Raw genomic sequence first — 14,084 nt, 5'->3', positions numbered from 1 at the left:
TCTCCGCTTTCTATAAGAGTGCTTCCTGGACAGACTGCAACTGGTCACTTGCCATTCCAACCCTCAGCGACCCCCAGCGCCAGACCGATCGACCGTATGCTCCTCTACGTTTCCGCAAAAAGCTGCCCCTTGACCGTTCTGAAGCACCCCGTGAATGAACAAAGCCGCTCCTGCACATCCATGGTACCGCCATGTAAGGCCATAGGAGTGAACATAATCCAAGCGACACACCATAATTAGTCCAATATATGTCCAACATTGGTACAATTGGTACAACATTGGCCGTGCAACTTTGTCCGATATTGCGCCAATGAAACTGCCAATATTGTTCCAATGTTGCAAGAAAGTTGGGAGCCAATGAAAAATATGAACTGCCACACCGGTTTAGTGTTAATTGGTTGTAACGTGCAGCACGACAACAGCAACGCATCATATTACAAGGCGTTATTTTCCCTTTCATTTCTTTCGGTATATTTTTGTAGACACTCAAGCTGTGCCAGCGGTTGCACGCCGGGATGACATAGTAAGATCCCACTTGGTCTGGGGTCCAGGTGTTCCCACACAAATACCCATCGTAGAAAAGATATGCAAGCGTCCCTCACCTGGCTTCGTTGGGAAGCATCGTATAGTAACAGCCAGAATTATCGACAAAGCTAGCAAATTGTACACACAACCCGCACCTAGGGTAAAAGGAGCGTAATTCTCCCGGAACGGTGAGTGGCACAAGTATTAGCAGCGTACAATGAATATATAATGAATTCAAAGGGACAGACGTACAAAGTGTGTTTTTGATTTGAGCAGCCGCTATCGTTATCGTTATCTGCCTTGCAGTTCAAAAGACCAGTAATTTGTGTGCATGGCTTGAGGTGTGTTGCTCAAATTTGCAGCATATGGACAGTACAAATAAGAAATATTTGTTGACAGAATATTTCGCGTGACGACAAATTCAATTTTATGAACACTATTGTTTTTCCACACATAACGCATTATGGGAATACTAAAGTACAGCCACGGTCATACCAGGATGAACAATGGAGTGCCAGTGAAGGTACATTAGCAGTTTGGTTCGATGTCGGATCAATGTAACGCGAATGAAGCGCCATCGCTCATTGAGCAATTCCAGACCGTAATTATGTGGGCGACATGGCTTCAAACTTCAATAGTAATGGTATTCTTGCTAGTTTCTAACAAAATGCACTTTATTTGTTCACTTTTATATACTTGCGGCTGACCAAAAGATAACACCAATACAGCCAATCCACCGATATTTATTGGCTCTTCATTGGCTTGATTACGCCACCTTCGGCACAATGAAACCTTGATAGTGCCAATATAGTGTTCTGCTTGGGAATTAACTCACACCGACATATAAAGCACGTCACATACACCTATAATGCTTTAAAGGGTAATTTCGATTCTTAAAAGAACACTGAGGTGATACCCTTTTTTCCCCGCGGCATGTTCTTCATCGGATAGAATGGTCACCCGCAGAGAGCGCGCGAGACCTCTGTTTTGCGCACGTTTACAATATCTTTTGCTCGTGATAAGACCGTATGGGAGAATGAGGTAACATCGTGACGTAGCGTGGTTTCCGGGCACGTGACTGTTGACGAACAGCAGCACAGCTAGAGCGCGTATAATCTGCGTGTGAGTTGAGAAGAAACAAAGGGAAAGGGCACTGGGACTTCACAACGTCACACCAGGATCGTGTCGGCCGTCCGCGGCTGCTTTCTCCGAGTATTTTTGTGAATTGGACATCGCAGCAATAATACACTGCACAACGAAAATATTTTACGTGGAGACTCCCGATGGGCAGCTTCACAGACGGGAAAGTGTTTGGAGTCATGTTAAATGTCACCTGATTAGCCATTTATGTTAATTGAATTAACTATATGTCCGTAGCAGGAGCATTCGTCTGCAAATAACTCTTGCTCCTGTAAGAACTGTCCCAGGCAGTACATAATATTGGGCCCATACCGGCTGGGCATTGGCGATACGGACCCAATATGGGACCCGTTTTGCCAGGATTTTCCCCATATTGGCTCAAACTCTGCAATATGGTCCCGTGCTACCAAGTTTGAGTCAGTAATGGGCGCATAGTGCCAAGTTTGAACCAATATGAGGAGAATAACGGCAATATGGACCCCATATTTCCCGTGTGCACCCCAATTGACCGAAAATGTGGAAAATGGGATGAACCCATATTGGTACTCGTACCAAATGTCCAAGCAGCACGGCAGGATTGGACGTTGGAGCATGTGAGATGCCCTACTCAATACCTCGTTACATCCAACAACTTCTCGCGGAGGATATACATTGTTCGAAACAGTCAACATATCCTGCAATCACACTCTAACATGCACTGTAACTCAGCTGGTACGCCTGCTGCGAACAGCCGCCATCTTGCTTCGCGATGCCAATCGGTCGTAGCTGCGGAATAAAACGGAACAACTCAGAGCAAACCCCGCGTCCTACAACTAATGCGCATGCGCGACAGTCATTTAGGTCGTTTCATTGGAGGGAATATGTGGGTGGTTCTTCTAATGACAACGGAAGTGGTAGGTCAAATAAAAAGACAATGTCTGATAGAGATGGAGGTCTCTTCTGGAACGCTAGGTCCCTTGAAGTTGCTGTAGATGCTGATGCAGATGCAGATGAAGTTGCTGTTGATGCAATGCGAGTTGCTGAGTCGTATGACACTGTCACGAAAGAGTATCGCTGCTTTGGAGCGGGATGTAAGTTTTGGCGGACAGCATTCCAATGAACACTTCTGAGGGATGCTCATATGTTTTCTTTGTTGGGTAGTTCGCTTGGGCTACCCAAATCCCAGAGCAGGAGCACACCCCTCCGTCTCGTGTTTCCACTATCGTCTCTCCCTTCCCCTCTTCTCTCTTCCGTGGGTGCCGCCACTTCACAGCAGGCTGACCGCATCTACCCCCTATATCACGCCACCAAGTCTATGGGTCATATAGTTGAACGATCCCAATGAGGCTTCTGTTGTTATCCAGCTTTTCAGAATCCTGCGCATATAGCGTTCCACTTTATTTAAAGCAGCTTACCTCCATAGGTAGTCCTCCTGCTTGACAACAATAAAGATGGACGTTTGACATCGGTCTCCCTTCAAATCCGGGTACCCGCTGGCAAATGGAAGCCGACCCTTCATATTTTGGGGAACGGCCCGTTGATAATGCGATCCTCCGCCAGGTGTGCCGTGTGTTTGATTGCACGGGCTATAAAACTGTGGTCAGTGCAATACCCTTTTGCGGTGTTGTTTGCGGGAAGACGTTTTCCTAAACACCGGTGGCACTGTGGGGCTACCCGAGTCCTTGAGCAAGAAAACGTACTCCACCTGTTCTGCTTTTTTAGAGCGCAGCAGTGTTATTTTTGTAACACGATGCGACGTGGCTCAATTAAAAGACCTGTAGAAAAGAAAGAAAGACGATATAAGAAAGCTTACTTTTCGGATTAAATAATATACTGGATAATGCTTTATTATTACGACTCATCATTGGTGTTGTCAAGGAAAAAACTGGCAGAATATGGGCTAAATGGCAGGATATAGGCACAATGGCAGAATATGGCCAAAATGGATTTGCCAATATAGGCAGCCCATGTTGGTCCAATTGGGAGCTTGTTTGCAGTTTTCATATTGAACCAGTATTGGCAGCCCATATGGGGCCGATATTGGCGAATCTGGTATCCCAGATTGGTCCAATATTGGACCAACATTGGTACGTTGCCTGGGGTATTTTGCAACTTATTTGTATTTTGTCGTGAAAGCTTCCAGTGCGGGCAGATAAACACGGAGGAGAAAACTAGAGAGCACCTACTTCGCCCGCATGACCTTGGGTTATGTTCAAGACATATTGTTGAGTGCAGCAATAAACACAGAGGAGACAAGAAGTTGACGCCACGGCTGCTTACTCAAAACTAACACAAGTCTTTATTTAGCACACACAAGGAAATCAACACCACATGCGAAGAACACGTTTCAAAACCAGAATTAGCTACACTGTTCCAGTCACTGTTACCATACTTAAACGCCCATGCTTAACAGATGAACCCGCCACAACATAACACCGCCACACATGCCTGATAACATACCGAATGTATTGATCCGCTTCCGGAGACTATATCATATTCAGATATGCTATATCATCCAAGGCCAGGTCAATGGAGGGCTGGCCTGCACAAGTATCCTCGTTTTTTTATTATTAAATAGGCTTCAGCGATCTCTCTTGCTATCTTTTGTTTGAACATACCTTTTACTTCTGTCTGTCCAAAAAGTCGCTTGCAACCACATGCTCGACAGCGGATGGCAAGGTGTCCAGGGGGAGTTCAATTCGACACCACTGTCCTTATGTTCAAGCAGCCTCGTGTTGAGGCAGCGCCCCATTTGTCCAATATATTGTCGTTCGCATGAGAGCGGTGTGCTGTACGCTACTTGCTGTCGATGATCCACGAAGGCTTCTTTTTTGTGTTGCATTTTACATTTATGTGTGGGCTTTGGGTTCCTGACCATAAAGCACAGAACCCTCAGCACAGAGTTTCCTGCGAGCAGTCGGAACCACTGGAACCACGTTTTTAAAATTGTGGGACAGGGTATGAATATATGACATGCTTACCGTCCTGCCCCTGAACACATTCCTCAGCCTCTTTCCTTTGCCCTCTACCTTCTGCAGTAAAGTCTCAGCAACGTTCTGCAAAAGTGAAAGCGGGTAGCCTCCCCCATCAACCTCTGGACCTGAGAGGCGAGGGTGCTTTGTATTTGGTGGTCACATGATTTCGGCCAAAGTGCCGTTCAAGTAATAGCTCTTTTTACTAATTTCGTGTGACATGAATCCAGAGGTACGGCTCCCTTTTTGGACCTCGAACTGTATGTCCAGCAAACTTGCAGACCGCTTCGGCTCAATTTTGGGTCCAAAAACTGGAGAGTGTCACACTCCAGCAGCTCGAAACTGAATCCATCCACCCATCTGCGTGGGCCACAAGGGCACGCAGAAAGAAGGCTTGATAGAGATCTGAGATATCTCTGAAGCCTTCTTAGTAAGCTGCCATGGCGTCAACTTCTTGTCTTCTCTGTGTTGTTTATAGCTGCATTCAACAATATGTATAGATACCAAGCACCCCAACATCGTACACTTGTTATGTTCAAGGTCGGTTCCCACTGCCGGGCGCCTGAGTCGGCGACCGGATAATGGCAAGAGTGTCCACACTCAGAACACCCTACGGTCGCCGTAATCTCGAGGTATCTCAACGACAGCCGGACTTGCGCCACTTCCATCTCTGCCCTCCGGCCCAGCTATTCAGCTCTCCGTTTCAGGCAACCGTTGTGCATTCCTCTGTAGTCACAACGGAAGAAAACCAAGTGCTGGCCACAATCAACGTACTTCATTTCACAGCGTAGATGGGTAGAAATCCAGCGAACCGGTAGAATGTAGGAAGGGAGTTGCCTCAGGACAGAAGCCGCCGATATTTCGAACAGAGACTGTTCTTCTTCTGGGCACCGTCCTCATCATTGGCATGGTACTTAAAGGGTTAGGTGTGACTTGTTTAAAGGTTCATGCGAATTGTGGGTCAACAGCCCGGAGGGAAGAAAGGTTCCGTACGGGCTTTTACGGCCGGAGTGAATGGCTGCTTTGTTAGAGTGTGGAGGGGATTATGTGAACGTAGTGATCTAGGCTACAGACCGGTTACAGAAAAATGGAAGGTTCACGAACACGTGGACGAAACGGGACAACAGGCAAGAATTGGCAAGCATAACGAAAGATAAGGAGGTTAGTGGTTACGTGGAGAAAATTCCAGAACCAGCAAAGGTTTTTTTTTAAATATTTGTAATGCAAAGTTGTGGCATGCAATAAAGAAAGTAGAAAGCAGTGGCCGTGCAGAACATAACAGATGATAATGGAGGTAGAAGGGAAAATCATATTTTATTTGTGAAGTGCTTCACAAGGCACCCTAGAAACACTTCACAAATAAAATATGCTTTTCCCTTCTACCTCCATTATCATCTGTTATGTTCTGCATGGCCACTGCTTTCTACTTTCTTTATTGCATGCCACAACTTTGCATTACAAGTGTTAAAAAAAAAACAACCCTTTGCTGGTTCTGGAATTTTCCCCACGTAACCACTGACCTCCTTATCTTTCGTTATGCTTGCCAATTCTTGCCTGTTGTCCCGTTTCGTCCACGTGTTCGTGAACCTTCCATTTTTCTGTAACCGGTCTGTAGCCTAGATCACTACGTTCACATAATCCCCTCCACACTCTAACAAAGCAGCCATTCACTCCGGCCGTAAAAGCCCGTACGGAACCTTTCTTCCCTCCGGGCTGTTGACCCACAATTCGCATGAACCTTTAAACACGTCACACCTAACCCTTTAAATAACATACCAATGATGAGGGCGGTGCCCAGAAGAAGAACAGTCTCTGTTCGAAATATCGGCGGCTTCTGTCCCGAGGCAACTCCCTTCCTTCATTTCACAGCGCATGTCAGCATGGATGCCACTATGACAGCGAAAACGAGGCCTCGATTCCGCTGCCTTGCCTATCCTAGCCATGCGATGGGTGGGAACACCCCTGTAACGTCACATTGTTGTCTCATGGCGGCGCACATACGTCTCTATGCTGGGGAATTTCCAATCGTGTGGATTCCAATGCTTTGAGATGCCGATATGGAATTATACTCGTCGACATCGTGCAAAATTACCCTGATAATGTGGCATACGCACTACCGTTCCCACAAAAATTTACGATCTCATCTATCGTGGAATAACCATAACTTTAACGATTCACGCAGTGCGTACGCTAAAGTTGTCCCAATTGCATTCTTAGATAGTAAATTACATTTGCTTGTGCACCCTTGGAGAAAAGACTGCGGTATAATAAAAATATTATCATATACTAATACGAAATACTAATACATGGCACCAGAAGAGCCAGCAGTATCTTGAAATAAATAAATAAATAAATCAAATAAAAATAATTATTTTCGTAATCAGAGAAAATACAAAAATCCATTCATTCGAGAAGGCTAACAGTAGCCAACCGGTTTTATTCGCGGACAATATATTAGTTGTTTTTCTGACTTTTTTTGTGTGTGTGCAGAAGCGTGGTTCACCCTCTCGGAGACACCCTGTTTATCTGTGTACAACCGAGAGTGGTTGCTCTCTTGTATTGGTCGCTCGTAAGATTGCTGGATTGGACAGCCGTATATATCAGTTAAACACGGGAAGAACACAAACGGTGGGATATGTGAATGCATGTATTTTGTGAACTCTCCTACAATTGACAGTATTACTTCGCACAGACGGAACGAACTGTTTTGGATAAGAATCAGCACTGTTCCTCAGCCTAATATTTGGGCGAGGTGCACATTAAATAAAAAAAAAGTACCATTAAAGATGGTGGTCCCTGATTATCTGACAAAGTTTACTGACATAGGTTGCTTAGATCATAATTTAGATGGATCACTTGAGCTTACGTTTATGTGCTTGTTTCTGTGCTTACCACTGTGTGCTTACTTCTTTGCTATGATGTGACAGGTATCTAGAGCACCTAGAGACGTCGTCAAACCAATCAGATTGGAAGGACGAGGAGAATATACCATTGACGGGCTTTTCTTGGAAGTACGGCAGCAAAAGAGAGACAACTGGTATTCAGCTGTGGCGGAAAGTGTTCAAGGTGAAGACGCCACAATACGGGATCGTGGCAGTCATTCTGATGGACACGGAAGGTGCATTCGACAGCACGTCCACGCTGGAAGGAAATGTTGCCATTTTCTCAATGAGCATGCTGTTGAGTTCTGTACAAGTATACAACCTCAACAAACAGATAACTCAATCCGATTTGGAGCACCTGAAGGTGGGTACGAGTGACATATGTGGGTGATTTCAAGATTATTTTCTACCAACTTTGGTGTAATTACAGTTTTGCTTCTAACGCATGAGGATAGTGTCCATGCTGTCTTAAGAAAGCCTGCTGTGATGTGATTCTGTTTCTCGAAAAGTTTGCCGATATCAAAAATTGCAAGTTAGGAACGCGCAATCTTAGCATGGTTGAGCATGGTTTCTCTCATTTTGTTGAAGTGAAAACGTCTGCAATGTGTGTTTGGTAACCACGTCAAAATTTACGATGCAACGAAATTATGCCGAATTTCACGATGGAATAAGTCTGTGAGTAATGAACGGATAGCAACCAACCAGTTAAATCCAGATAGCTGGTACATGTAAGATTCTAGCTAACAAAGTCATTGCGGCTGCTGACGCATTCTGTGTGTATGCGCGGGATTTTTAGAGAGCAGGAAATATAGGGGCACGCGTGCTTTGCGGCCAGTCTGTCTCATGAACGCGCGAAGATACGACGCCGATCGATGTGTTGTTGGAACACGCTTGAGATGTTCTAGCATATTGGTTGCAACTACAGCAACCTTATTTTTTTTAAACGTGCAAAGTTGCCATGTCGGCATGTATGAAACAAAAATACGAAAATATGATCAGGATCGAATAAAACGACAACGAGAGGACAGGGCGTCTCAAGAAGTCACAAAGTCCCCAAACTCCAGCTTCGAGCAATGGAGACAGCTACCGGAGTGCCGAGAAATAGCGGAGGCGGAAAATTCGACTGTCCAGGGTGAGCCCTTACCCCCAACCAGTGGGGCAACTTCGACTTGTGTGATTGTGAAAGTGATCTGCAAAGACGACGCAGTGGAGGGGCGAGAGTCCGCAAGAGAACACGCGTCGGCGATTGGAGGCGCCGGCTTCGCCGTGTCGTTCGAAGTGAACGCGTTTGGCCAAGCGTACCGTTTCTTTCACTAACATCCCGCAAAGGAATCGGACATATTGTTCAAGAAGATTCAAACGGCCTTTCACATTGGTAGTACGCTTGGTAGTACGGTAGTACATTGGTAGTACGGTAGTACGGACTTGCCAAACACATGCAAGCGTGATGACAAAGCTGCACCAGAAGCTCAATGGTAAGATTAAGGATGTACCAGAAGTGTAATCTTAAAGAAGCAATGAAGTAATACTTAACGTGCCTCGAAGCCGCGTTTCATTTGTCGAGCTGTCCATCACGAGCCAAGATGCAAAATATTTTCTCGGTGCGGTGTATTGTCACTGCGGAATCCAACTTACAGAGGCAGTTGGAGAAAGCAGCCGGCTTGCACACTCCTCGAGTGACGTCGGAACGGCTCCGTGTCTTTCTTATTGGATTCATTCTTATCGAATCACGCACTTCTTTAACTCACGTGAGCTGCACAGGTCCACGTCACGAGTCATGTGCGAGGAGACGTTGCAACGTCCCCTCCTCCTTCTCTTACTCCTGATACGCTCTTTCCGCCAGTGCAGGATTTTGTGTTTGTGTGTTTAAAAAGTCTGAGGAACCGATATGTTGGTCATCTGCCAGTCACTGTTTTGCAGAAGCTAGTTCTATTCCTTGCAGTCTCACACCACAGACACCAATAAAAACAAATGGGGGTCGCCTCAGTGCTCCTTCGCAGGTACAAAAACAATAAGGAGCGTAGAAAAACTTTAATTCAAGGATACTTTCGCAAAACATGCTCCCAAAACCCTGACGGTGGGTGAGGGGAGTGTGGATGTCCGTGGATATCGCTTGTGGAAGTTAACTAAGTATTTGGAACTTATTAGCAGCAGGTTGCTAGTCGCAAGCAGTCTTGTTGTTCCTCGCAAAGCTCTGAGATCTACGCTGAACCATCGAACTAACTGAACGCATATTTGCTAGGCTGATGAGTCGGTTCACTTCAATGGTTCGTACACTGTTACGATCAGCTCCCCATTCGTCATTTCGGAACAAAGTGGTTACTGTTGTTGTTTTCACATCACAGAGTCACTTCATTAATGTGCGCCGGAAAACTCCGACGCACGCTCGTAGACCGATGTGTCCCCCCCCCCCCCCCCCCCCCCGCCCTTCGTCCGCCGGTGTCGTATCTTCAGTCTTGAGCTCAGCGAGTAAGAACGCTACCGACTGGTCTTTCCCAAAACAGAAAAAAAAGATACATATTCACATAATGGCAATCGATGTTCCGAGGTGGAACATACAGAAAGGACAAGTACATACAAAGCCTCAAGTGCGGTAATCCAGAAGCTATGGGTTCGAGGCCTACAGCTGGATAACCTGTTCAGTGACTTCCTTCTTTGATCGTTAATTTCTTAGTCACTTGAGGCTTTGTTTGTATTTGTCCTTTCTATGTGTTCCAGCGTCAGAACATCAATTGCCATGATGTTCAACAGATGGCGCTTGCGTTGATCCCGTCGTCTGAATATGTGTATGAGGGAGAAAACATGTAAGGGTGAAAGGAGGATGAGTGAGAGAGAGTGGTTGGTTTGTCCCTTCAGATGGATGCACCCGTCGAAGTCGCTGGAGAGCTGTGTTAGCTTAGGCCAGTTGGTAGAGTCCTGAACCGGTAATCCCGAAGATGTGGGTTCGAGTACTACAGCTGGATAACCTTTTCAGTGACTTCCTCCTTTCATCATATTCAGATCTGTTACATGAAGAACACCAGAACAAGGAACTGTGGTTATAAAAGTGCGTCAACTGCTATATTGTAATCACACCTGGAGTATTCGTCGAACTGATTCGTAAACTTTCGGCAGCTCCTCAAACGGATGACCGGTATGGTGTTGCGTTGTGTTGTTTCCAGAAAGAAGCTCGAATATCTCCATCAGGTATGAACGCAGCACCGATACGTCAGGATCGTGCACAAAAAAATAACAAGAACAATAATTCATGCATTTGTGTAAGAGAAAGATCATGCCTGGGCCAACGAGTATCTGTGGTGAATGACACGGATGTCTTGTGGAGTCATGACGAAAAGAAGCAAAGCAAGAAAAAAAAAGCCATGGGGAATATGTTTATTATTCAAAAAAGGAGGGAAAGGTCAGGCTGCGCTACGACGGTTTAACAAAGTCATGGAATAAAGATAAAAGAATAGCAAGGGTGTTTACTTGTTCCTAGTCAACAGTCTGTAATCGATTTCTTTTTTTTTCAGCTATTTGCGGAGTATGCTAGCATGGCTCAAAGCAAAGGGGGCCAGGGAAAAGAGGCGTTCCAGAAGCTCCTGTTTCTGGTTCGGGACTGGCAATATCCCGGAGAGCAGCCATTTGGTCTGGAAGGAGGAAAAGCGCTGCTTGATTCTTACCTTGGAGATAACCCCTCACCCCCAGATGAAGTCAGGCAGCTGCGTAAAAATATCAGAGCCAGCTTCGGTGAATTGGGATGTTTCCTCATGCCCAGACCTGGTGACGCGATAGAGAACACGATTTTCGACGGAAGGCTTCGTGGTAAGATTCTTGAAAATTTAACTTTCGTATATCCCTCACAGTAGAGTATGTAGGAGAAAGGAATGTCCCTGGTTAACACATCGATGAGCTCTAAACTACTGCTCCAGGGATACCCGTCGTAATTCAGTCTGTCCAGTTCCATGTAGCAAAACGTGGATATCTACATTTAGACGAGTGGTATGTCTACTCGACATCTCCTAATACCATTAGTGTCCAGTGGGCGTCCTGTAATATTCCTCTAGCAAAGCTAAGGTTTACGTCACTGGACGTCTAACCCGAGACATCCGACATCTTACTCTAGCGCAACTTGAGACATTTTGTAGACCAGACAGAACGTGCTCCTAGGCCTGTTTTAGGCATACTTTCTAAATTTGTGCCACAGTTATACCTCAATTTTCCTTGTGGAGCCCCGGATCATACATCCTTTAGGCAGCACAGAGACAACACTTAGCAGCTTTCCTGTACCTGCGTACAATAGCAAAAATGTCTATTATACAAATGAAACTAACACGGCAATCACTCACGCAAGAAACATTTTACCGGAAATACGTTTAAAAGCTCTAGAACACTACAAAAGTCAGAAGCGCAAGCATTTTACGTTTGTGCAGCAGTATGGCTAGACAATAATGGTAGAGAAAACTTATCAAGTGCTGGACATTGGATAGATAGTAATGTCCAGATTATCACAGCACACATTGTTGAACTTGTGGAGATTACACTGAAATATTAACTCATGGTGCTTATATTCCCTGATGATACATCTTCAATTCCCGTAGGCCTACTCTCGGGGTGCTCAAAAGCAAAAATTCAAAACAGGTTACCAACAAATTTGAATAGGTACTGACGTCGGCGCCCAATGCAGTTGATGCTCCCACATTTTTGTGGCATACACATGGTATAGGGTAAAGTGGGGCTACTTGAAGACGGGGGAAAGTTGAGGAGAGTTTGGGTCTTTCGCGTGGCATTTTCTTAGCAATATTTTTGTCTCGTCTGTGACACCAAGGTGAACGCTGTCGTTGTCTGGGCTTTGAAGTAACATGTTGACGTTCTGCACGTGGCTTTTTAGAAAGACGTCATACGCTGTTTTGCAGATGTGGTCGAGGGAAGAGGGAACTCTTTTTGTTCCATCTGTAATTTTCGCCAGCATGGACAATTTGCAATTTCCTCACTTCTGCTCCCCGTCTAATAAAATATGACCTCCTCGCTATGATGCTGTCTTACTGCCCTGTGTTTCCATGTGCACTACTCGTTACCTGACCTTTCAGCTGACCCAAAAACCCCAAAACAAAAGACAAAATTTAAACCGGGCATTAATTTTTCATATCATCAGCTTACTCATAGGGTGGGGTAAGTTGATGAAAATATCTAGCCTGTCATTTTTGGCTCGTTTGAAAGAAATATCTGGTTTAGCACCACAGTAATTTGTGGATCATTGCTCAATGGTTTGGGCATTTAGTTAACAAATTATGGAACAATTTAGGCGATTATTCTGACTGCTATTAAGAAATTAGTTCAACTGCCTTCAACATAGACCACCTTACCCTAATATATTTCGAGTGACATATAAGAATCCATTGACTAGGTAGAAATGTTCTGATGTTCATAATAACACACAGTCGAATGTTTGTCAGTTGTACATTGTTATGTCAGCTAACTAATATTTGACTAATGTGCCTTAACCCTGTCGGAAAACGACACCAGGAAATCCTGATATAAACAAGCCGTTATTTGGGTCCTTGATAACCTTATGTGATATGGGAAGATCAATGTACAATTTCGTCCGTGTACACTCCGCCCCTTGCGCTTTCATCGGGTTGGCAGGGTCATACCCGGTGTGATACGGTAGAGAGACAGATAAGTGCACGTCGCAAAAATATGATTATTTCCTATATAATATATATGTGTGTATGTATATATATATATATATATATATGAATGTATAACTGAGTACAGATGGACGCGAAAACAAATAGACTACAAGTAATGAAGAGACTTGGGAGGCCGTATAAGGGTTAAAAACACTTGCTACTTTTATTACATTACTAATTAAGGGGGCGCTAGGAATATATTTACAGTTAGGGGTCGACGTTTCGGCAGTCAGCGCTGCCTTCAACAGAACTAAACTTGGAAATAGGTGACAAGGGCTTATATACAAGGGAAAGGGGGAAAATGAGAGGGGAACAGTGCACGTGGAGCGTAGCGGAGCTAATGGTCCATTGAGCACTTGCAGGAGCATTGGCTGTCTTCCAGGAGAGTTCTCCTTGGTCGTCTGATAAACCTGAAATGATAACAGAGAGACGGCAGAAAGAACGAAAGAGGGTCGGGGGACTTGATCTAGGAGCTAAGGCTGCGAACTGTAGACAATACGCCGGGGTCTTCGTTTATCGTGGACTGGAATTTGTGGATTAGGAATGATTCACGCTGTTGCCTGCTACGGTCTGAGGGGAAACCAGATTGTAAGATGTACACGTGGATGTCCTTGAATGAGTGGCCGGTTTGATTGAAATGACGCGACACAGGGAGATTTGGTTTCTTTGTAATATCGGACTTGTGATTATTAAAACGAATTCGGAATGATGTTGTAGTTTGGCCGATATATTGTGCTTTGCATGCGTTGCATTCCAATAGATATACTACGTTGGAACTCTATATATGTATATATATATATGTATATATATATATATATATATATATATATATATAGATAGATAGATAGATAGATAGATAGATAGATAGATAGATAGATAGATAGATAGATAGATAGATAGATAGATAGATAGATAGA

The 14,084-nt window shown here is 44.7% G+C and overlaps 1 protein-coding gene across 1 annotated transcript in view; it reads left to right on the top strand.

The window, feature by feature from the left end:
- LOC135369212 (atlastin-2-like) overlaps positions 1–14,084 on the top strand; it is a 144,159-nt gene that overhangs the window by 71,864 nt on the left and 58,211 nt on the right. Inside the window, exons 4-5 of the mRNA XM_064602841.1 lie at positions 7,544–7,862; positions 11,008–11,299. Coding sequence (XP_064458911.1) covers positions 7,544–7,862; positions 11,008–11,299 — 611 coding nt within the window. The remainder of the gene's footprint in view (positions 1–7,543; positions 7,863–11,007; positions 11,300–14,084) is intronic.

This window comes from Ornithodoros turicata, chromosome 9 (assembly GCF_037126465.1).
Source record: "Ornithodoros turicata isolate Travis chromosome 9, ASM3712646v1, whole genome shotgun sequence".
Lineage (NCBI taxonomy): Eukaryota > Metazoa > Arthropoda > Arachnida > Ixodida > Argasidae > Ornithodoros > Ornithodoros turicata.
This window is presented reverse-complemented; position numbering and strand designations above follow the sequence as displayed.